At 47.4% G+C, this 24,804-nt stretch overlaps 1 protein-coding gene across 5 annotated transcripts in view; it reads left to right on the top strand.

The window, feature by feature from the left end:
• Positions 1–19,135, top strand: part of Dlc1 (DLC1 Rho GTPase activating protein) — a 385,945-nt gene extending 366,810 nt beyond the window's left edge. For all 5 annotated transcript variants that reach the window (XM_028872374.2, XM_028872373.2, XM_028872372.2 and 2 more), the window contains 11 exons: positions 1,540–1,603; positions 3,374–4,803; positions 5,153–5,329; positions 8,224–8,383; positions 8,508–8,706; positions 10,558–10,771; positions 12,658–12,772; positions 13,366–13,587; positions 14,316–14,533; positions 15,391–15,564; positions 16,457–19,135. In XM_028872374.2, coding sequence (XP_028728207.1) covers positions 1,540–1,603; positions 3,374–4,803; positions 5,153–5,329; positions 8,224–8,383; positions 8,508–8,706; positions 10,558–10,771; positions 12,658–12,772; positions 13,366–13,587; positions 14,316–14,533; positions 15,391–15,564; positions 16,457–16,577 — 3,094 coding nt within the window. In that variant the 3' untranslated portion in view covers positions 16,578–19,135. The remainder of the gene's footprint in view (positions 1–1,539; positions 1,604–3,373; positions 4,804–5,152; positions 5,330–8,223; positions 8,384–8,507; positions 8,707–10,557; positions 10,772–12,657; positions 12,773–13,365; positions 13,588–14,315; positions 14,534–15,390; positions 15,565–16,456) is intronic.
• Positions 19,136–24,804: the final 5,669 nt, after the last annotated feature.

Here is a 24,804-nt window from a genome sequence, read left to right as displayed (position 1 = left end):
GGAGAGAATTTTCTGAACATGGGTGCTCTGCTTTCTCCCTGTTTATCCTATAAACAGGCTTCCACATAATCTGTGGAGTCAAAGGCAGCCTTATCAGCCTGCAGACATACTGCCTATCCTGGTGCCTCCAGGTTGTCGGACAAGTTACCAGAGCAGGATGGGGGAGATAAAGCCGGAGGAGTGTACAGGATCAGTTTGAAGTGGAGGGAATTAAGCACTCTTAGCCCATGAAAACGTAAGGATGCAGCTTGAGAAAGAAATAGAAGACCGATGGGGAGATTCATGAGGCTTAGGAGGTAGCAAGCAGACACCTTTAAAAAGGATCATTTAAGGAAGGCTCAGTGATGGTCATCTGGAAGATGTTAGGAAGAACCAAGGCCTGGAACGCTGTCACTCACATACTATATGCACACTAGTTTGGGGGTATATAAAGGGTGTTTTTTTTTTTTTTTTCCTGTGACTGTTTAAGTATTTTATTTTTGATAAAGTTGATTGATTGATTGATTGATTGATTGATTCTATTGTGCTAAGGATTGACCCTGGAGCCTTGTGTGTGCTAGGCAAGTCCTCTATCACTGAGCTACACTGCCGCCCCTGTCTCTCTCATGTTAAGTGGACGTTCCTGTCGAGGGGGGGAATGTTCAAAGCTGAAGTTTGACTCCTGTTCCAAAGAATGTGATCTGAGTGCCTGTTTGAACCCAGTGAGGTTTTGGTACCTGGGGCTGTAGTGTACAGATTTTAACAATAATCCCTTGTGCTAATGCTGTTGGTACGGCACACATTCTCTGCTGATAGAAAACCGTGTAAAACATTGAGCATGAAAGAGGGTTGGAATTTCCTCTCTGTATAATAAACTCGAGCTGTAAAATGACCTTCTGAGATGGTCATTTGTTGGAGATGACTGAGGCCTGTCATCCTTTTTAATTCTTTTTTTTTTTTTTTTTTTGGTTTTTCGAGACAGGGTTTCTCTGTGTAGCTTTGGCGCCTTTCCTGGATCTCTCTCTGTAGACCAGGCTGGCCTCGAACTCACAAAGATCCCCCGGCTCTGCCTCCCAAGTGCTGGGATTAAAGGCTTGCGCCACCACCGCCTGGCTTTAATTCTTGTTTGATGTTAGATGGGACAGGCTGACCATTTGGCCAACAGCCTTCCTCGGCTCCTTAACCACTGTCTCTATCTCTCCTCAAGCAGACATCATTCATCTGCAGTAGGCCATCTACTCAAGTGCAAGAAATAGAAAGGCGCCTTTAAGTTACTCACATTTTTTGAGACTAGAACTCACTAGCTAGACCAGGCTGGCCTCAAACTCAAGAGATCCACATGCCTCTGCCTCCTGGGTACTGAGGTTCAAGGTGTGCGCTACTGTGCCAGGACTAAATTACTCATTTCATGACGGAAGTTCACCATACTTGCCTAAATTAGAAATGCGTTCAGGCAAGCTCATTACACGTGTGGATTGTTTAGAAGAAACGTTTGCCTGCCCATTAGCGGCTTCCTTTTTTTGCTGATGTCCTCTCTCTCTCTCTCTTTCTGCCCTGTAGGCGACTAAACACTTTAAACAAGTGCGCAGTGATGAAGCTGGAGATCAGTCCTCACCGGAAGCGAGTGAGTACCCGAATTATACCACGGGGTGGGGGCAGCAAGCGCACAAGCCCAAATAGGACCGTGTGCAACCTAAGTGCTAAAACCCGGACTTGCAGTCAGCTTTGGACCCAGAGAAGGAAATCATCTGTTACATTTCCTGATGAACTCAGCGGGTGCCATGTGATTAAAAAACATGAAGCCGCTTGAATCGCAGAGGAATGTCGCGTTGCTCCCTAGAGGAAATCAAGCTAACATTCTTGAGGACCTCTTCCCGCTTCCCGGATGGAACAGTGACTCCATCTCAAAGCTGTCAAGAAAGATGAAAGTCAAGGCTGGCTTCGGGGATACTGTGGAATAGTAGGAGCTTTGGTGTGGGGGTGGGGAGGAAGAGGCCAGGGCAGGAAGTCCCACACACTCTGTCAGTGGGTGGTGTGTACTGAATTTTTTTTTTTCTTCTGGGTAAGAGCTGTGGGACCTTGGGAAAGGGTGAGGCAGTGTTAGGAGTTAGTGTCACAAAGGAGGGTAAACAGCGGCGGTCTGCCCACAGGACTTAGCCCTGACTGTTGAGAGTATAAATTTTAATTATCCGGCAGTCCCTGACATGCAAAAAAATTTGCCTTCTTGGGGAGTCAAACCTTCTAAATAAATGATCTGGAACCTCAGCCCCCACGGAGCCGGGCAGAGAGTCTCCACATGGGTGTGGGAGGCCGCCTGCTCCGTGTCTTAGCAAACGGGGTCTTGCTACGTTCAACACCAGTGGCGAGGAGAGCCAGCGTGCGGAGTGGGGTCCTTGAATTTCCCTTCTGAAAGGCAATCTGGTGGGACAGTCCCGATTCCCGCACATGAGGCAAGCATAATCAGCAGCCACGTTCCCTAGTGTTTACGAATACCCCATACTGGTGGCACTCGCTGGGGCATTCTTGAAGGCCTGTTCAGCTGCCTGGAGCATGTCTGCCTTTGAAACTGCCCAGGACCCTTGTGACATTAACTGTGGTCGGACAGTAGTACCAGTAAGAGATGACACAGGATTGGGCCGCCACGGGGCGGCTCACCACGTAGATGTCTTCCCTTTTTGGTTTTTTTTTTTTTTTTTTTTTAGGCTACCTAGAGCCTTCTTCAGCTGCTGTTCTGCTATTTGAAAGTGGCTTTTTTAAAAAACAGCACAAGAGAATATAAACACACTCTGTCAACAGACAGCTAAACTGGAAACAGTCCAGAGGGAGTCCCACTGCCGCTGACTCGGTTCCAGTTCGGAATATTTTGCATGCTTGGAATTTTCGCCCATCTCAGAGGTCCCCTTTGTGAGCAATTAATGAACAGCCCAAAGACTCGGATTTTTCAATAAAATAACTCATTTAGCTGGCAACGCTTGGTCAGGCTTTCTGTGAAAGTCTTTATCTCTGGGCCAGTAAAATGACAGAGACGAAGGGGCCGGCTGCTAAGCAGGACAACCGAGTTCTGTACCCAGGACCTACCTACATGGTCGAAGGAGAAAACTCCCTCTGATCCATGGTCTTCTGAACATGGTACAAACACCCATACGCACCCATAGACCTCCCTATACACATCCATACACATACACCCGTACACACCCGCACACACAAACCTGCAAACACATCCTCTAAATAAAATACAGTATTGATAAAGTCTTCAAGGTTGTTACTTTGTTACTTAAAAATAGTATGAAAGAAGTGAGTAACAGACACTGGGAGTATCCTTTTGGTTTGTGGTGTTCTGCCCCTTACCATCAGCTTGGCCCGACACATACCCGGCTTCCTTTTGTCTTTGCAGAGTGAGGATTCGGATGAAGATGAGCCTTGTGCAATCAGCGGCAAGTGGACTTTCCAGAGGGACAGCAAGAGGTGGTCCCGCCTTGAGGAGTTCGACGTCTTCTCTCCAAAGCAGGAGCCAATCCCTGGGTCCCCAGACGACTCTCGCTTGCAGAGCGCCACGAGCCACGAAAGCATGCTGACGGACCTCAGCGAGCGCCAGGAGGTGTCCTCTGTCCGAAGCCTCAGCAGCACCAGCAGTGTCCCCACCCACGGACCCCACAGTGGGGATGGGGTGACACCCCGAACGAATTCCGTCATCAGCGTCTGCTCCTCCTCCGGCCACGGCCACTTTGTAGGCCATGATGACTCCTTCTCCAGCCTGCCTTCCCCCAAGGAACTGTCCAGCTTCAGCTTTAGCATGAAAGGCCATGAGAAACACACCAAGTCGAAGACGCGGAGCCTGCTGAAACGGATGGAAAGCTTGAAGCTCAAGGGTTCCCACCACGGCAAGCACAAGACGCCTTCCAAGCTGGGCTTGATCATCAGCGCTCCCATTCTGCAGGAGGGGATGGACGAGGAGAAGCTGAAGCAGCTGAACTGCGTGGAGATCTCGGCCCTCCACGGCAACCACATCAACGTGCCCCTGGTACGGAAAAGGAGCGTGTCCAACTCCACGCAGACCAGCAGCAGCAGCAGCCAGTCAGAGACCAGCAGTGCCGTCAGCACACCGAGCCCGGTCACCAGGACCCGGAGCCTCAGCACCTGTAACAAGCGGGTGGGCATGTATCTCGAGGGCTTCGACCCTTTCAGTCAGTCCACCTTGAATAACGTGACGGAGCGGAACTATAAGAACCGTGAGAGCTACCCAGAGGACACGGTGTTCTACATTCCGGAAGACCACAAGCCCGGCACCTTCCCCAAGGCCCTCTCCAATGGCAGTTTCTGTCCCTCGGGAAACAGTTCCGTGAACTGGAGGACTGGAAGCTTCCACGGCCCCGGCCACCTCAGCCTACGGAGAGAAAACAGCAGCGACAGCCCTAAGGAACTCAAGAGGCGCAATTCCTCCAGCTCTGTGAGCAGCCGCCTGAGCATCTACGACAACGTGCCGGGCTCCATCCTGTATTCCAGCTCGGGGGACCTGGCCGACCTGGAGAACGAGGACATCTTCCCTGAGCTGGATGACATTCTCTACCACGTGAAGGGGATGCAGAGGATAGTCAACCAGTGGTCGGAGAAGTTTTCCGATGAGGGGGACTCCGACTCAGCCCTGGACTCCGTGTCTCCTTGCCCGTCGTCTCCAAAGCAGATACACCTGGACGTGGACCATGACCGAAGGACACCCAGCGACCTGGACAGTACGGGCAACTCCCTCAATGAGCCTGAAGAACCCACTGACATCCCAGAGAGAAGGGACTCTGGGGTGGGGGCGTCCCTGACCAGGTGCAAGAGGTAAGGGCCTTACTTCTCCAGACCAAGGTGGGGATCAGGAATCGTCTGCTTGGTGGGAGGAAGCAGCCACAGCCATGTAATGTCCAACCAGCCGACCCAGCAATCCAAAATAAAGGGGGCATTGGGTACTAGGTGTGGACCTTCAGTCGTGTAAGAGACCTGAGCGTGCTGAGTCCGAAGTCTCCGAGGGAGGCTCTGGAACGAACCTTCTGGGGCTCTGTAGGAAGGGCTGTTGGTTTTCCTCTAGAGAGGAGTGTCCGTCCCGAGTGGTTCCGGAGGTGCCCGGGAGCAGCGGTTTCCTTCCCTCCAGAGAAGTGTCTTGTCTCACCCTTGCCCTGTTCTCTTGCAGGCACAGGCTGAGATGGCACAGCTTCCAGAGCTCTCACCGGCCGAGCCTAAACTCTGTATCTCTGCAGATCAACTGTCAGTCTGTGGCCCAGATGAACCTGCTGCAGAAATACTCACTCCTGAAACTGACGGCCCTGCTGGAAAAATACACGCCTTCCAACAAGCATGGTTTCAGTTGGTAAGAGACTAAACTATGCCATCCTGCTGGAACGGCCCATGAGGCCATGTACCCCCCAAGGCTGCCCCAACACAGAGTGCATGACCGTTCTGTCCTTTATCAGACATCTCCAATCCGTCATCCTGGGGCAGTCTGTCTCGATATCCCTGAGACTGTGTTTTCAATACTTGACGGAGCTCATGGAGTTTCGGGGAATTAACTGCTGCGGGACTGGTTGGTTGGGTTTTCAGCCCTTTACGTGAAAGATGGTATCCCTCTCACATCATACAGCACAGGCACCCTTCTTTCCAGGTCCCAGGATTAACGCACACTAGGCAAACACATGATCAGGCCACGTTCATGGGGGGAAGGAAGGAGAACGGTGACATGGGACGTAGCTGGCAGTGTCTGTGCATGCTTTTAGGAGCTTCTGTTGGCAGAGTTGGCGATTGAACTCGGGCCTTCATGCACGCCGAGCACACACTCCGTCTCTCTGTTGGTCGTTTTTGAATGAATGTTTGGAGCGTGGCTCAAAATCTACCTGTGCTAAAGAGTTTAGTGTTTTTGGGGAAGGGACTCTCTGGCAAAAATGTTCAGGGAGTAACTATAATAAATCTTAGACACATGCTATTTTTTGTCTGGCACGCTCTCTTTCTCTGTCTCTGTCTGTCTCTGCCTCTCTCTGTGTCTCTGTTTCTCTCTGGTGTTTTGAGACAGTCTGTCTTATTTTGTAGCTCTGGCTGTCCTGGAACTCACTCTGTAGACCAGCCTGGCCTGGAACTCACAGAGATTCATCTGCCTCTACCTCTCAAGTGCTAGGATTAAAGCCACGTGCCGCCATGCCCCACCACAAACAAATATTTTAAAAGCTGGGAGTTATTAGATGAACCCTTCATAATTTTGAAGTGTGCACTATAAGATGTGGACAGTCAGGGGTGGGTTGTGGGTGTGGCATAATCTGTGTAGCTACTGATTTTATGCTCTAGCACGAAGACAAGCGCTGCGTCTGGATCCAGCTCTGTGTTTTGCTAGCATCACAGGCATGCCTGAATCTCTTCCCTCACTGCCAGGGTGTTGATTGTCCAATGGTTAGGAAAACGGAGGTGCAGTCCATTTCATTGGTGCGCTCTGCGGCCATCCAGGGAGGCTTGAGATAGTCTGAAGCAGAGTCTAGTCCACTGTCCTTTCTTCTCTGGGTCCTCCCTCCTAGGGATGCCCAGGGGATGTGGCTGTGGCACCCAACACCTCCCTAGCTAAGGGAGTTTTACATGAGCCTCGCTAAATACAGAAGTTGTTTGTTCTGAACGACAGAAATACGTATTGACCGGTTTATCCCAGGATGCCTCAGATTCTCGGTGGGGAGTGTAATGTGTTCTTCCCACATTCCACAGCCGGGCTCTTCACCCCCAACAAAGCGAACATTATACACACTTCTGCCATGGTACCGTATGCTTAACTGTGTGTGGAAATACCAATTTGGCTCCCCGCTCTGGCGTACCCTTTCCTAGAGCCATCAAGAGTGGCATGTCACGGCTGTGGGCAGGCACCCAGAAGTCGACGGCGGCAGTTGGCTTTCTGTGGTGTCCCTCTGTGCTTAGAGTAATATTTTCCTCGCTGCTATTTAAAACTGCATATTTTAGATTCTCCATTCAGAGGTGCCCACCCCCTTTCTCACCAAACCCTCAAAAAAAAAAAAAAAAATCTGAAAGTCCACCCTAACTACTTCAATTCTGGTCAGTTTTTCCAGTGAGTCAAAATCAAATGTAAAAGCCCGGCATTGTGAAATTTGGACAGCACGGAGTACTTCTGCCCAAAGTCCCTTTCCTGTTTGGCTTTTTCCTTTTCTGGCCTCACTCAGAGGGGTCATTTGTGAGCTCCGATGTCTGCCTGAAGGCCTTAAATGCCTGACATGGGTTTCCTGCTGTTGCCTATATGGCTGGGGGTGGGCCTGCTTTCAGGACGGCTGGCAGCCTGGGGGAGCCTCACAACCCTCCCATTGTTCCCATAGAAGCCTGAAGATGCTGTGTTCTCTGGGGGTCATTGGCAGGGGAATTTATTTTGACTTTGGGTCGCGCCCCATTTGGGCTCTGGTCTTGGTTCTCAGTATGGCAAGCCAGTCAGCATTGTGCGTTGGCTGATTTTTAATGCAGTGTTTTTACCCGAATCAATTCAGATCTCGTCAAGAACCCCAGGAGGGAGGCATACCCTTTTAGGGAAAAATCGGAGCTTGTTGTTTCTCAAGCTTTTATCAGAACTGCCGACTAAGGTATTAGGTATTTTTACCTCTTCCTTCCTGTACCATGTAATAGGCTACTAGCCCTGAATACATTCAAGAGCAGGCTAGGAAAGTTCATCAGCCTTCCCTTTGACTACAGACTCCTGTTCTCAAGATTAGCAGGAATTAACAAGATTCCCGCAGATGAGGAAACTGGACCAGGTCTTACAACTCCAACTCTTCAAGCATCTAGAACATAGCCAGGCATGATGGTGCACGCCTGAAGAAGCTGAGACAGGGGGATTGTAATTTCAGATCAGACTGGGCTGCCAAGTGAGAAAATGTCTTACAAAGGAGTCAGGGAGATATTAGGGGTGGGGTGTAGCTCAGTAGTAGAGCACTTGCTCTGGGTTCCTGTACCTAAAGCACTATCCCTTCACACACACACACACACACACACACACACACACACACACACACACACACACACATATACACACACACACACACACCAAAAATCCCTAGGACGTTTTCAAATAGTGTGGGAGGGGGCGTTCTGTACTGACATAATTCACTGTAGCTGCTACTAGACACAAATGATCAGTATGCCCTTGAATGTGGCTAGAACGGCTGAGAAACTTTGCAAAAAAAGAGTGAGTGAAGTCCAGCATCGCTCACCACCACCATGTTCTTTAAACAGGGCTGTGCCCAAGTTCATGAAAAGGATCAAGGTTCCAGACTACAAGGACCGGAGTGTGTTTGGGGTCCCACTGACTGTGAACGTGCAGCGCTCCGGACAGCCCCTGCCTCAGAGCATCCAGCAGGCCATGCGCTACCTCCGGAACCATTGTCTGGACCAGGTGAGTTACAGCTGCCTGCGGATCCCACTCGTGGGGGACTGAGCTTCGTGCTCCTGTTTCTTCTAGCTTTGAAAGGAGGGGTTGGTTGCTTCCGCCCTCATCCCTCATGTTTTTCTTCCAAAAGGTTGGGCTCTTCAGAAAGTCGGGCGTGAAATCCAGGATTCAGGCTCTACGCCAGATGAACGAAAGCGCTGAAGATTATGTCAACTATGAAGGCCAGTCCGCTTACGATGTGGCAGACATGTTGAAGCAGTATTTTCGAGATCTTCCTGAGCCCCTCATGACGAACAAACTCTCGGAAACCTTCCTACAGATCTACCAGTGTAAGCATCCTTGGGTCTCCTTAGGACCATTGATGCTGGGTTTAGCGGGACCAGCTGTCTTGGCATGTCATTTAGCCCAGGAAACCTGCATGGGGGCCCTCTGAATACACAGGTTATCCGTTTCTTTCTTGCCTTGCATGTGGAATAGGTTTCTGTACACTTACTGAATAGTTTGAAAAGTAATGTTTGTGGCTGTATAGCATACAACCCAGTGTTGTATAGGAACACTGGATTTGCTCCCCAGCACACATAAATCAGGTGTGGTGCTGCACACCTGTAATCCTAAGCACTTGGGAGGTGGAGATGGGAGGGTCAGAAGTTCAAGGTCATCCTTGGCTGCATACTGAATTTGAAGGCTACCTGGGTTCTGTGAGACCTTGTCTTCAAAAGAAAGAGAAAATAAATTTCGCTGATTAGTCTGTAAGGGCTGAAGCCCTTGGACATCATTACAGTCAAGTGCTGTATCATCCTTCATTTGTCTAGAGTAGTATAATATAGGCACTGAAAAACTCAGGCACCAAAACGGTACGCTCGCCCTCTGGGGTCCCTTCTCCTTCCCTTCCTCCCTTCCTCCCCTCCACCCACGGATGCTTCCCCTCCCTCCTGCCTTGTCTGTAGACTTATCATTTACTTTACACCTCTCTCACAGGGCTGTTGAGTTTAGAATTTCTCTAGTGTCCGTGTGTTTTATCTCACTGGAAAATGAATAAATAATGGGTTTGTTTTTTTTTTTTCTGTTATTCATCACGGTCCCTTCCAGAAATACCTGGGAAAACAATACCCCTGTCCTCCTCACTTTCACAAGCTCAGCTTAAAGCAAACAGTTGTGGAAATAAATGATGGAGATCAGGATTGTGGCTTTCACAGCCGCGTGTTTTTCTTGGCTCCCGCGGGCGGCCTCAGAGCAGCGCCGTTTGAAAGCAGCCTCTCTCCGCTGGAACAGTCCTTAGAACTGACGCGTTGAGCTTCGTTTTATGAGGAACGGAGCTGGGTCTGGTCTGGTCTGCTTCACTATTTGTTTCGTCCTTTCATATTTTATGAAAACACAGGTCACATTTTCCCCCACCGAGGTATTTGTTATGCATTGTAACCATGGTGCTGCTTAATCAGTTTGTCTTATGGCCCTGCATTGAAGTGACTTGATTTTTCCACCACATGCTTTTAAAAAATTTAAGTTTGCCTGGTGAATAAGACTGGAAGGCTGGGCGCAGACTTCCTACGGTGTCCCTTATTCTATATATAGGCTTACATGCATTTTTATACATTTGCCTCTTGTATACTTCCTAAAACTTAGGAAGTTGTTATTTAAAATCTATTTAAATTGACTTCATTTTCTAACAACCTTCCCCATTTTAAGGATGAGCAAATGGGTCAAAACTGGTCCCCAAAGACACTGAACCTTTTATAGCCAGCTGCGCCATCTCTTCGTTCTTAACTTCTTGCACATGTCTCACATAAACTTTTTATTGAAACGACACAAAATCTTAAATGCAGGGTGATTTCAATAATTAAGATGGCGAATTAGAATTTTTTTTTTTTTTAAGTGCTTAGAAGAGACAGTTCTGTGCAGGACGAGAACATACCATCTGGAGCCGAACTCTGAGGTCGGTTTTAGGAGTGTGTTAGCACTGTGGGTGTTTGAAATGTTTCAACTCCCCCACGAGGCAGGAAATATTTGAGGCTAGTGACGCCGGCGGCGGCAGCCCATAATTTCTTCGTTATTAATCTTTAGTGTGCTTTCCGCAAGTGCTCGTTCGGTGTTTGATGCCGATGTTTGCTTTGGGATGCGGACTTGCCGTGTGTGTGGAAAATTACTGAGCTGATGATGGTGGGAATGCTTGTGCCCTGCAGATGTGCCCAAGGACCAGCGCCTCCAAGCTATCAAGGCAGCCATTATGCTCCTGCCTGACGAGAACCGGGAGGTTCTCCAGACGCTTCTCTACTTCTTGAGCGATGTCACGGCGGCTGTGAAGGAAAACCAGATGACCCCCACCAACCTGGCTGTGTGCTTAGCCCCTTCTCTTTTCCACCTCAACACCCTGAAGAGAGAGAATTCTTCCCCAAGGTACAGCTCAGATAGATGCAAGGAGCATGCCCAGGCCTGTTCCTGAGAGGCATCACTCACTTCCTCTTAGGACTGTGTCCCTGGGTTCTTGTCGATGTCTTATGTGAACTGAGAGAAAGTGGTTAGTCCTAGAACTAGGTCCTTGTGTACATGATACAAACAACTTAAGGGGCCGGGCGGTGGTGGCGCACGCCTTTAATACCAGCACTCGGGAGGCAGAGGCAGGCGGATCTCTGTGAGTTTGAAGCCAGCCTGGTCTCCAAAGCAAGTACCAGGAAAGGCGCAAAGCTACACAGAGAAACCCTGTCTCGAAAAACCAAAAACAACAACAAAAAATAAAAACAACTTAAGGGAGTAAAGGTTGACTTTTCTCATGGTTTCCAAGGGCTCAGCCCTTGGTTGGTTGGCCCCATCACGGGGGCAACAGGACGTCACTTGTTTCAAGGCAGCCTGGTCGCAGAGAGAAAGAGGGACAGAGACAAGATACCCAAGGACCTATTTTCTCCATCTGCATCCTACCTTGGGCATCAGTTGTCCAGAATGGGAGCATTTTCTGCTCAGGCTTCTCTCATTCTCAGATCACAGAGCATCCCGTACCCCTTTCCTAACGTTCCTGAAAGGAGCTGTCTTTGAAGAGGAGGGCTCCTGAGATGGAACACCATGGGTGTGTGCTTTGGTGTGTCCAGTGTTTAAAGCACATCAAACACTGTCCTTTCCATTCTCCCAGCCAACAGCCTCGCAGACGCTCTGGCCCAAAGGGACTGAAGTGGGAGCTCTTTGGAGTAGGGACAGATGTACCCCCAGTACCTTAGCCTCTGGGGGATCAGGAAAGACACATTTCTGGCCTGTGCCTGAAGTTGAAAGCAAGGCTACAAAGGACAAAGGTTATTATTGAACTTAAGAGTTGTTTCTACTTAACATACGCCCTAAGCCAATGATTGGCAGACATTTCTGCCTAGAATACATGTACACAAGGTGGGAGTAGCTATGGAGAACTGGGAGGAAGAGGAAGCTCAGTGTTCACCAAAGCTGATACTTGCTGGGAACTTATTCTGTACCAGGCACGAGGTCCTTTTCTTCCTATCAATCTTCCCATGTCACAACAATCCCAGGAGACAGACAAACTGCAAAGTGTCTGTCTGTCTGTCGGTCAGTCTCTCTCTTTCTCTCTCTTTCCAAGAATAAAGTGAAGTTTAGGGAAGGTCAATTCTGGAAGGGAGGGAGGGAGGGAGGGAGGGAGGGAGGAAGGAAGGAAGGAAGGAAGGAAGGAAGGAAGGAAGGAAGGAAGGAAGGAAGGAAAGAAAGAAGGACTATCTTACATGGATAGTTCATGATAAGATCACCCCTACCATAGGAAGAACGAGTGACTAGCTGGATGGACTCCACACACCCTGCTTCTGTCCAGCCCTGGGAACCTGAACCGTGTTTCAGGTTGATGTGTTGAAGTCACTGCACACCTGGAAGCCGTAGCGTACTTAAGTAGCCTTCTAACTAGCGTTAGAAGCTGTCGGGCATTCCAGCTTTAATGGGATAGAAAACTACAGGGGATAGCAGAAGACGGGCCAGATAAGAAGAAGGCCAGACAATAGGGTTATCCCTCACCTGAGGTAGGGGGTCCTGTTTACTTAGCCTGTAAGGATAGCAATAGCGTCTATCCCTACTCCAAGAAGCTCCCACCTCATTTCCTGTAGATGCTGCCCCAATCCCCAGCAAATGCACGCTCATTAATAAAATGTCTTTAAATAGCCTGGCTACTTAACCAAACTATGTCTCTGTGTTCTGTGTTGTGTTTTTAATAAAACTGGGAGAAACTGTGCTGGACAAAATAAAAAGCTTTTGGGAACCACTTAACCTGCTTATCCAAACCCTTTATTTCTTTTTCCTAGGGTAATGCAAAGAAAACAGAGTTTGGGCAAACCAGACCAGAAAGATCTGAATGAAAACCTAGCTGCCACTCAAGGGCTGGCCCACATGATTGCTGAGTGCAAGAAGCTCTTCCAGGTAGATGGCCCTGAAGCTTGGCTGCTATGCCGAGGATACTGAGGATGGGCACAAAATCATTGGCTTGGTGTTTGTTCTCATCTGGGCAAAAGGTCTTTCCCATAATTGGAGATTATGTACCTAGGCTGAGACTGTCAGACACAAAACACAGACAACTCACACACTCTTTTTCTCCCTGACACACATACTCCATGAGCTATGTATATGTATTTAAATATATATGTGTGTGTATATACACTCATGGCAGCTAATGTTTCGTGAAATTGTCGACCTCTTACGGAAAAAGTAAAAGCAGAGTTCGAGACCAGCCTGGTCTACAGAGCTAGTTCCAGGACAGCCAGGGCCACACAGAGAAACCCTTGTCCTGTGTGGGGGCGGGCGGGGAGCAAAAGCAACAAATTATCTGGAATTAAAATTCTGTCTGAGAAACCTGCTTTGATCCGAGTAAGCCCTATTGTAATTAATTACGTACACCCTCCATTATCTCTCGGGAGTGGATGGCCAGCTTGAATCAGGCCATTGCTTCTGCCCTTCTCCTTCTACTGAGGCGCTGACAGACCCCATCACCTTCTTGTCTTGTTTGTTTCTCCCAGGTCCCCGAGGAAATGAGCCGATGTCGCAACTCTTATACCGAGCAAGAGCTGAAGCCCCTCACACTGGAGGCCCTGGGACACCTGAGCAACAACGATCAGCCTGCTGACTACACACACTTCCTCCAGGACTGTGTGGATGGTCTGTTTAAGGAGGTCAAGGAGAAGTTCAAAGGCTGGGTCAGCTACCCTACCTCTGAACAGGCGGAGCTGTCCTATAAGAAGGTTCGTCTTCTCCCTGTTCATTCCCAGGGTCATGACATTGAGTCATCAGACCTGAGACTCTCTGCCCACTTGTAGTCTCTGTGGGGATCTCTACCCCAGACCTGTCCCTGAGAGCTGTCCCTGTGCTGGGCAGCCAGGTGATTGAGATTCCCTGGGTAAGAATGGACATCTGTCACAGAGGGACGAACACAAGCACGTGGGAAATCTCCACCTGCTTGTGACGAAGTCCTTTCCTCCCACAGAATCGTCCTGATTCACTGCTGTTGTTTGGGCTTTCAAGGGGCGTCTTGGGACAAGCTCACATTTTTTTTTTTCTATGCTTGTAAAGAAAATAGTTTTACACCCCATGTGGTGTGAGTCGCTGCTCGGTGCATATCCTTTTGTCTCCGCATTAACGTCCATCAAGGTGTCTGTCAACACTGTCTCTATCATCTTGAAAATAAACAGAGTGGTCAAATGGCCATATAGACTTTGAGATGAAATAAATGTGTCACAGTCATTCTGATACAAGCCACAGGAAACGGAAGTCATGATTCTGACCAGAGCTGACACTTGTTTTGTTCACACTCCTAGCCTGCTCTTCAGTGTATCCAGGGCTAGTAGCCTACTACCTAGATTTATTAATCAGCCTCTGAACAGAGGGCCACGTCCCCCACTCAGACTTTGTTTTCAAAATCAAAGTATACATGCTTTCTCTTGGCATTGAAAGCAACACGTCTTCTTTTCAGGTCAGTGAAGGACCACCACTAAGGCTTTGGAGGTCCACCATTGAGGTCCCTGCTGCCCCCGAGGAGATCTTAAAGCGACTTCTGAAAGAGCAACACCTCTGGGATGTGGACCTGCTGGACTCGAAGGTGATCGAAATCCTGGACAGCCAGACTGAAATCTACCAGTACGTCCAAAACAGCATGGCACCGCACCCTGCTCGGGACTACGTCGTGTTGAGGTGAGGATTGGTTTGATCGTGGCATAGACAATTAAACATCAGGGCTGAGCCCAGGTGTCGCTCAAACTTACAATATGGGCATGTTATTTAAAACTAGTTGTAGATGTCAGGGAAAGTGCTGAGCAGTGTCAAAGCACATTTATGTTTATGCCAGCAGGCTGCTTGACTGAGTGAGGCTTTACCTCTTGGAACTGAGCTCAAAAGGGGAAAAGCCTTTTCACACAAATGTGCACCATGGGGCTAGATTTCTTTTGGTTTTTTGAGACAGGGTTTCTCTGTGTAGCTTTGCGCCTGTCCTGGAACTCACTCTGTAACCCAAGCTGGTCTCAAACTCACAGAGATCTGGCTCTGCCTCCTGAGTGCTGGGATTAAAGGCGTGCACCACCACCGCCCGGCTAGATTTCTGCCCCATCGCCTCTAGATATTCCAGTTAGAAACAGTCAACAAGTGGATAGGCCAGGAAACGGCATTTAGCCCCAAGTGAGATGTGGTTAAGACTGACTTCTATGTAATTCCCGGGTCCTCTGAAGGCTATTGAAGGAGCAGTTTCAAAAAGCTTTGAGGAACGGTCTTGTTATTCTTCCCGAACTGCTCACTGCTTCTTTGGTGTCCACATCCTGAGACATTCATGAAATGTAAAAGGGGTTTCAAAAAACAAAAAACTTCAAACTGGCTCTTTTCCAAAAAGACACTGGGTGACTGAACATGTCCACCCCAAGGAGAGGAGGTGGCCCTGTACAGGTTGTCCCCCGACAGAGTCCATGTGCAGTGACTTGGGAGGATGCCAGGAGGGAGGTACCATTTTTCAGCCTGGCTTCTTGAGAAATTCCATTTCCTCTTCGATTTTGTCTCCACAGGACCTGGAGGACTAATTTACCCCGGGGAGCTTGTGCCCTCCTACTCACCTCTGTGGACCACGACCGGGCACCCGTGGTGGGGGTGAGGGTTAATGTGCTCCTGTCCAGATATTTGATTGAACCCTGCGGGTCAGGAAAATCCAAACTCACCTACATGTGCAGAGCCGATTTGCGGTACGTTCTGATTCTGACCTGATGTGGGGATGAGGATGCAGAGTTTCCATAGGATGCCCAGAATGGCGAGATGAATCTGTTATCTGTGTTTTGGAGATTTTATGAAGGGTGGTGCTTATAAAACAATACCTTGATATTTGCTGTCCTTTTGGATACTGCTTCCAATCTAGATTCCTTAGGAAATGTGCTACTAAAGCAGTGTGAATTTGGTAGTTTGACCACAAATTTAAAGCCACAGAAAGTAGTATATTTTATATTGAGCCAACAAGCGGATATTTCCCATTTTATATTGGAAGGTGTTTGAACAGTGCATGTTTTATAATTGATGATGGCTCTGCTTTGTGCAAGAAATGAATGTGAGTCATCAGCTTCAAGGATGCCCCAAATCAACTAGTGAATGCTCTTTTCTTAAATAAACTCCCCTTTGTAAACATCAGTCACCCATGTGATACATTTCTGTAAGACGTGCCAAAGCTTAGAGAAAGCAAGGCCATTCAGTATCCATGCTTTAAAATTGTGCCCTGGAAACCTTCTGGTCCTACATGTGTGTGTGTGTGTGTAATGGACATGCCTAGGGGTTGTCTGCAGACAGAAAGTAGTCTTTATTTTCACATGTTCACCAAAGAATGGAAGCAGGCATCGCAGGGGAGGCTGAGGCAGGCCAATCACAGTGAGTTTAAGGCTATCTAGAGATGCTGTGTCAAAGAAAGAAACGAGAGTAGCAACCTTTGATAACAGCTCAGTTGTGATGCATTTTCCTCTCACCCTTGAGGCCCTGAGCACAATCCTCATAGTCCAAATTTTAAAAAAGAGAGAGTATTCAAGACTGTCTTAATTACATCTCGGCTCTTGCTAATTTAAATAACTCACCAGCTGTTCTTTGGTGTCACAGGGGCCACATGCCAGAGTGGTACACGAAATCTTTTGGACATTTGTGCGCAGCTGAAGTGGTAAAGATCCGAGACTCCTTCAGTCATCAGAACACTGAACCCAAGGATACCAAATCTAGGTGATCACGGCGGCGGCGCCAAGCCTCTGTGTCTCCCACCTGGGTGATTGTTTCTAGAGCCTGGCCAGCCCTTGGAAGAGTTCATCTGGGTCTCATCGACTGAAGCAATTGGACCAGTTGTTTTTAAAGCTGCTTCCTGTTCGTCTTAGGTCTGTGCCATAGACCTTGACTGGATTATATAAGACTTGGGGCGGGGCGGGGAGATACGTGTTATCGTTCACATTGCTTCTGAGAAGCAAGAGCTCTTTACGGCGCACAACGGAAGATAGCCAGGAGACGTCATTGTCTCGTGACGTCAGCGCGTGTGTGTACCTATGTCATTCGTTTTGCCGTGTGTTGAGGGACTGATGTAGCCACTGGAGTAGTTGGTACTCATTGACAGGTGTTTTTTTTTTCCCCCCGAGATGAGCAGAGAACGGTTTGCACAGAGGTGTGTGGATGTGTGTGTTGCTGGCTGAGAGGGACAGATGCAGAGATGGGACGCAGTGTCTGGCACACTGAGATATGCTCCACAAAGGATGCTGATGTAGCCACCAGGTTTAGCTCCGCCTGGAATAGCTGACTACCCAGGGATCTACCCGGAAGGGGAACCCAGCTCCTTTCTCCATTCCCCCCCAGGTTATTGTGTTGTTGGGTTTTTTTGGGGGGAGGTGGGAGGAGTTGTTTGTTTGATGTTTTTTGTTTTTTTCTTTCTTCAGACCTTTGTTTTCCCATACACTGCAGTTTCCCATGACTGTAGTGACGTACCCAGTAAGACTAACAAGCATCCTCTCCACTCCCTTGACCGCCTCTAGAGGAAGGGTTTTCTTTACGTGAAATGTAAAGGCTCAACCCTAGCACCCAAAAGCAAAGTCCCATAACTTTTTTTATCTCCGGTCCTGGGAGTTGAACCCAGGGCCTTTTATATGCAGGCAAGCACTCTACAGTGAACTTTATCCCAGGCTCTGTTTTCACCTTCTGTTTTGAGACAGGGTCTCACCACGTTGCCCAGGCTGGTCTTGAACAACTAACTCACTGTATAGCGGAGGCTCCTATCTCAGTCTGTCTGTTAACTGGGGTAAGAGGTGCTCAGCAGAACGTTTTTTACCTGTTATCATTCATAGTCTCGTCAGGCTTGTGACATAAACTCTGAGATACACAAGGGAACACAGGGAATGTCCCCAGTCGATTTAACCCAAGCACAAGAGGCTTTGGATTATTGGTGTCATCGGTGTTCCTGACAGCTACGTGTGTGTGTTTTCATTAGGTTTGTCCTCATGCACAAATAGGTTTTCTGACTATGTGGTTTTTATTTTTCCCCTACGTTTCTTTTTGCTTTTTCTCTCATAATGCCCTCAAACTGTATTTTAGTAATAATGGGGACTAGTAATCTCAGTGAAAACAGATAGTGCAGGTTTTGGGAAGGGCAGTCTTTCTACAGGTTTTACTGTAATGGTAAAGATTGACTCCAGACAGTATTAGTAAATTTATTTTGTATGGATCAAAAGGTGAATAACGTATGGATGAGAGTTGAAGAAGGATTTTTATTTTGTTATAACTGAGTTACCTTGTCAGTATTATTTCAAAGGTTCTTTGAAGAATGGGGAGGGGGGGTCAGAGTAGAGTTTTAAAGTTTGAGTATTTGAGTTATCAGTGTTGCTTGTGCCGATGTGCGTGTATATTCAACGTCGTTGGCTTCTGGATCTATAAGATTGTATGCTGTATATACCAGTCTATTGAGAAACATGTACACATGTCTGTCCACTGTGCTTTCAGACATAGATAAAGCATGATAAAGATTATTATTTAAAATATACTTGTATTTATACCTCAGATATTCTTTTGGGTTTTGTACCTCAAGGCTTCCCCCCTCCACATTGTAAATACACTTTACGTGAATACAGTTTTAGTGAAAAAAAAAAAGAATAAATAAAGGAAGAGGTTTATAATTTGCCCTATATCTGTACAGAGTATATTCAGCAAATGCACTATTAAATGTTTAAAGTAAGGGAAAGAGTCTGGCCTGCTTCCTGCTTTGCATCTTCCTTCGCCCTTAGAAGCAGGGATTGCAAAGCATCACAGCCCAGTGCCAACCGAAGTCCAACGATACATCGGCTGAAAGAAAAATCGGACGACGAATCATTCCAAGGCCAAGCTGCAACTGAGCCACTCACCCACCAACAGGAAACCCTGGTGAAGGTTCAGGAAGCCTGGAGATTCTCTCCACACCAAGGTCAGAAACGATGCTGAGAATTTACGAGAACAGTGCAACAGGACAGTTCTTAGAAACGAAGTCAAGGTCACTGATGAATCCACAAAAAACGTCTCTTTCCCACGTGTAACCTTTCCTGTTGAAGGGATTCCTTAAGTCTGGCCAGAGAAGAATTCAGAGTGCAAGCGCGGGACTTTCCAAGAAGTAGGCTTGCGTCTTATAACATCCCACAACTTGTCCATTGACTCATGGTCTAGATTGTGAGTTCTTCAAGGGCCGGCGCATCTCCTGCACACCTTTATAATCCTCTCCAGCAGCTTTCAGTGTTTTCTACTCGTAGACACCTAATAAATTTATCATTTGCTAAAGAACACTGATAGAATTTGCTTCTGTTGTTTTTAAGAAAAGAAAATCTAAGTTAACATCGATTTTGAACCCTTGCTTCTGTTCATTTTCATTGGTTTTGGTTATATTTTCAATATTTTGGTTGACATGGGATCTTTCTACAAAGCCAAGGCTAAAGCCTAGGCTAGCCTCAAACTCACTGTGTAGCCCAGACTAGCCTTGGACTCATGATCTTCCTGCCTCATTCTCTTGAATCCTAAAATTACAGGCCTGTACCACCAAGCCCAGGTGCTGCCCGCTTGGACACTGCAGTGATTAGAAAAGCTGGCGAGTTCTCTGCATGTTGACTCTTAAAGAGTTCTTTGTCAAGACTGGGGTAATGGCACAAGCCTTTAATTCCAGCACTAGGAAGGCAGAGGCAGGAGGATCTCTGATTCGAGGCTAGCCCAGTTTATGTAGTGAGTTGTAGGACAGCAAAAGCTAAGTAATAGGACCCTGTCACCAAACCAAACAAAAGAAAAAGAAAAGTTTCTTGGTCAGGGAATCGTTCCTTTGTTCTGGACATTAAAGTCAAGGCCTCACACATACAGGACAGGCATGCTCTACCTTTACACTACACTCCCAGCCCCTCTGATGAACTTTTTACCAGTTTCCTGACTTACATGAATCGTGAAGTCCATCTACAAGAGGCTTTATTTTTTTTTTATTAGGTATACAGAAGAGGGCGCCAGATCTCATTACAGATGGTTGTGAGCCATCATGTGGTTGTTGGGAATTGAACTCAGGACCGCTGGAAAAGCAATCAGTGCTCTTAACCTCTAAGCCATCTCTCCAGCCCACAAGAGGCTTTATTTTATCAGTGTTCACTTACTGTGGGATGTCTTCCTGTACGCTGTGAATATGTGTTGCTATGGTTGGTTAATAAAGAAGCTGTTCTGGCCTATGGTGAATCAGGTTATAGCCAGACAGGAAATTCAAGAGAGAGACAGGCAGAAGAAAGGCAGAGGCAGAGGAGACACCAGCCTGACACCCAAGGAGCAACGTGCCAGCAGACTGATAACACCATGGCCTGTGGCAATACATAGATTTAATAGAAATAGGTTAATTTAAGATGAATTTGAGCTAGCTAGCTAGAATTCTTAGCCATAGGCCATACAGTTTGTAATTAATATTAAGACTCTGAGTGATTATTTTGTAAGTGGCTATGGGACAGGTGAGAGAGATTTGTCCCAACTACAGGCTGGGTGGGACACAGGAAATCATTCAACTACATTTACTTGCGCCATAGAGAGCAGGAAACCTTTTCTAAATTTTCTTTTCTTTTTCTTTTTTTTCAAGACAGGGTTTCTCTGTGTAGCTTTGTGCCTTTCCTGGATCTCACTCTGTAGACCTAGCTGGCCTCGAACTCACAAAGATCCGCCTGGCTCTGCCTCCCGGGTGCTGGGATTAAAGGCGTGCGTCACCACTGCCAGGCCCTCAAAGCAAATCTTAAGCCCCAGGCATACTACCAACCAGTTGGGGGGGGGGTATTGTTATTATTAGATTTATTTTACATGTGTAAATATTTTGCCTGCATGTATGTGTATGAACTATGTGTGTGCCTGATGCCCATCGAGTTCTGAAGAGAGATGTCAGATTCCCTGAAATTGGGATTAGGGACAGTTGTGAGTCAACGTGTGGGGTCTGGGAATGGAACCCTGGTCCTCTCTAACAGCAACAAACGCTCTTCCCTGCTGTCTCTAGAGCTCCCTACCTACTAATTTTAGATGAGAATAACGGAAATGCCTTTTTAGGAATTGAATGACTCTTGTAATGCTCTTTACTAGATTTTAAAGTATTTATTTTATGAGTGTACGCCTAGGTATATCAGTGTGAACCACATACATGCAGACATGCTAATGGAGGCCAGAAGAGAGAGTTAGAATCCTTAGAACTGGAGTGACAGGTACTTCTCAGCTGCCCAGTGTGAGTGCTGGAAACTAAACCTAAGTTGGTCGCCTGTAAGGACAACAAATACTCTTAACCTCTGAGCTATCTCTCCAGCTCTCCTTTTTGATATTTTTTTCAGGGCTATGGAGATAAGTGAAAATTATCATGTATATAGTTTACAGGACAAGTGAGAAACCAATGGCCCTAAATCAAGGTTTTCTAGCAAGGTGTTTATGATTTAAAGCTATACACATGTCTTTGCCCAACCTTTGTCCATTTTCCCAACACTTAACTTAAGCCTCACACATATCTTGTGGGGCATAGCCATTTATGTTAGGACCCATTCAGGGTCTTGATATCATCTTACATAAAGTCCCCTTTAAGAGAAAACTCCTCCCCCACTTCATTCCCACGAGGTATGTACCTTCTCTCCCTCCCTCCCTCCCTCCCTCCATCTGTCCCTCCCCTTTCTCCTTCCCTCCATTCCCTTCTCCCTTCCCCAATAAACTTTCCACATAGACATGTGTCAGCATGGTGTGAGTAACTTTCCATTGCTCCATGCCGCAGCGGCCACCAAGTCTGCATGGTGTGGAGCACCTTGGCCCACCCAACCCGCCATGGCCTCCTGAGCTTGCGGTATCATAATAATTTGGCCAGATTGTATGTGGCTAAGAGAGTTAGTGATAAAGTCTCTAGACCTGGGTGACCAAAAAGTGATCCCAGCTCAGGCCCCATACCCCAGAATCCCTGCTGTTAGCTGATCTTTCTTTAACTCCCAGAGCCAACCTACTGTCATTTCTGCACTGGAATCAGGGCCCACCAAGATCAATTAAACCGTAAAATAGCTGTTAGCACCCCAAGGAAGAAGCTGGTATCCTGTCACTCCACCACAAAAAGATCAAAGGGGTTGAAGAGGTCAGGAGAAGAGAGGAGACCAAGTTGATTTTGATGGCGGGTGAAATAACTATCCAGCAAACCAAATAAATGATTTCAAATGTGCTAAGATTCTACTTACCCTCCTTGTGTAGCACAGAAGAGCATGACTCCCAGTTTGCACACAGACAATTAAACATCTTCCTGCGGCAGCTCAGCAGTTGCATTATTTGATGATACAAGAAAATAGATTGACATCTGTTTTCTTCACCTGTAGCCAAGAACCACAGTTCTGTTTTTGTCTTTGTTTTTGTTTTAATTCTTTCGGCAATACCCTATGATGCCTTTAGCATCGTGCAAGGGCTCCATGAGCTGTCATGAAGATTGCTGTACAGGTGCTTTCAAAGCCAAGGGCGAGTCACGAGAATGGAACCGCAGCGGTTCATCTGGCCGGCCTGTTGGAGCACACGGGAGTGCTTATAAACCAGAAATCCTGAAGAGTGAGATCATGGCGTGTGTGCGTGTCAGCGTGGTGTTCCATCAGGGTGAAGTCTGCCTAAGGAATTTAAATTCCATTTGTTTAAGGAATGCAAATTACGAAAGCCTTCAAAGGGCCGGTAGCTGGAGTAACTCAGGTAGGTCTGTCTGCCTGCCCTGCACAATTGCAAATAAGTTCAGGTCCCAGTCTTTGGAGTGGGAGGGGTGAGGGATGGATCAGTCTTCTGCAGCCTGGGAATTTGTAAAATCATGTTAGCATCTGCAGCCCAGAGGAATTAGCTTTGGTGTGTGTGTGTGTGTGTGTGTGTGTGTGTGTGTGTGTGCGCGCGCGTGCGTGTACAGGTCCCCGGAGAGCAGCCAGTCTGCCTGTATGGGCCCAAAGCTGTGTTGGCACCTGCAACAGACCTCTCTGCAGAGGTTTCTCACGTCCTTGGGCTTTAAACGGGGAAGGGGGCGGGGCTACTCACAGGAGCTCCGTCTCCTTCCCATTTAAGATACAAATGATCTTGGAAAGGAGGTCTGTACTATTTTTTTTTTTTTTTAACTCTAAAAAAGCTTTGTCAATCACTAAGAGTGACTTGTGGGGGGTGGAGAGATGGCTCGGCAGGGCAGTTAGGAACACGCTGGATGTTCTTCCCGAGGACCTGGGTTCAATTTCCAGGAACCACACGGTAGCTCACAACTGTCTGTAACTCCAGTTCCAGGGGATCCGACACAGACAAACATGTGGGCAAAACACCAATGCACATAAATTTTTTTTTAAAAAAGAAAGAATAAAGAAAAATAATCTTAAAAAGAGTGACTTGTTCACATAAAAATGTTTGATTCCGGCTGGTCGGTGGTGGCGCCCACCTTTAATCCCAGCACTCAGGAGGCAGAGCCAGGCGGATCTCTGTGAGTTCGAGGCCAGCCTGGTCTACAGAGCGAGTTCCAGGAAAGACGCAAAGCTACACAGAGAAACCCTGTCTCGAAAAACAAAAAACAAAAAAACAACAAAAAAAAAAAAACAACAACAATGTTTGATTCCAAAGAGATTGGTTCAGAAAGACTTACAATGACCCCTCCCCCACCCCCATGCTGGGCCTATAGCCCAGGCCTCAGGCATGCTGGGTAAGTATACTACCACTAAATCAAAACCCCCAGCTCTTTTATAAGGTTTTTTTTTTTTTAAATACAGAAGTTTTGGACCAAATCTGAAAGAACCCCTTTGGGGAGGAGGCTCAGATCGTGCATCTAAGTTAAGCACCGCAGGCCATAAGAGATACGCTTTACGTCAGGGTACACTATCTCACTTAGACCACAGAAAAACCCTTTGGAAGAGAATTTGTAGCACCATGTTACAGATACAAAAGTTTAAGTAAGGACTAGCACTGGCTGCACATGTAGAAGACCCAAGTTTGGTTCCCTGCCGCCTAGCACCACGCCACTTGGGATCACCACGTATAAACTCTAGGTCTAGGTGATCTGACGTCATACTCTGGCCCCTGTAGATACCTACACACACACAAACTTCAAACTAAATCTTCTGATTTTCTTCATTTTTTTTTTTTTTTTTTTGAGTTTCATCCCATCACTTCTCCCCATAATTAATCCTCTTGGTCAAACAAAAAGAATAAAGAAATGGATAATGTGGCAAATGTCCACAAAACTCGAATATTTGGGGCCAGATAACACCCACTCAGCACTGCCACAGGGCCGTGCGTTATTTATTTACCGCACTATGTACTGGGCGAGAGAGAACGTGAGGTTCAATGAAACCCACTACAAGAGTTTTATGTGCAATGGGCCTACTAGAAACAAACGGTGCAGAAGAGAGGGCGGGGAAATGGGTGGCACCTGCTTTTATACCTCCCCCCAGCGCATGCGCATATGGGTTTACATAGCTACACCACGCATGTGCATAGATTACATGATCACGCGGTGCACAGACTACGCAGGATGCAAGGCCCTTGAGGTGACTAAACATTCTGTCTGACTGCTGGACAACTCATGTGCGTTCATGTAGCTACAGAGTGGCTAAGAATCATAACATTCCATACTTTTTGTTATCATAAAAATAAGGGATTAGGAGTGGCGGGTGAACAGGAATGGGGGCACAGTGTCTCCCAGAACTGCTTCCAGCTGACTCGGTGCACATTGATTAATTTTTTTGGGAGGAGGTTGCAGAGGGAGGCTTCTCTTAAGGTAGCTGGACATTCTGAGGTAGCTGGATGTTTTCTGCTGCTTTGGGCTCTGTGGAATCGTCCATTGCCACTTGGATCTGACTGGATCTGACAAGGTGCTGGTGAAGAGTTGGGTTAGAGAAAAAAAACCTTTTTATCTTGGGGGAGAAAGGGGAGATGAGATGAGGGGTGAGGGGTCCCTGAGGGGTCCCAGGATAAGGGAGGGGCGGGTC

The sequence above is a fragment of the Peromyscus leucopus genome, chromosome 17, assembly GCF_004664715.2.
Source record: "Peromyscus leucopus breed LL Stock chromosome 17, UCI_PerLeu_2.1, whole genome shotgun sequence".
Taxonomy (NCBI): Eukaryota; Metazoa; Chordata; class Mammalia; order Rodentia; family Cricetidae; genus Peromyscus; species Peromyscus leucopus.
Note: the sequence above shows the minus strand (reverse complement) of the source record. Positions and strands in the feature narration are given on the sequence as shown.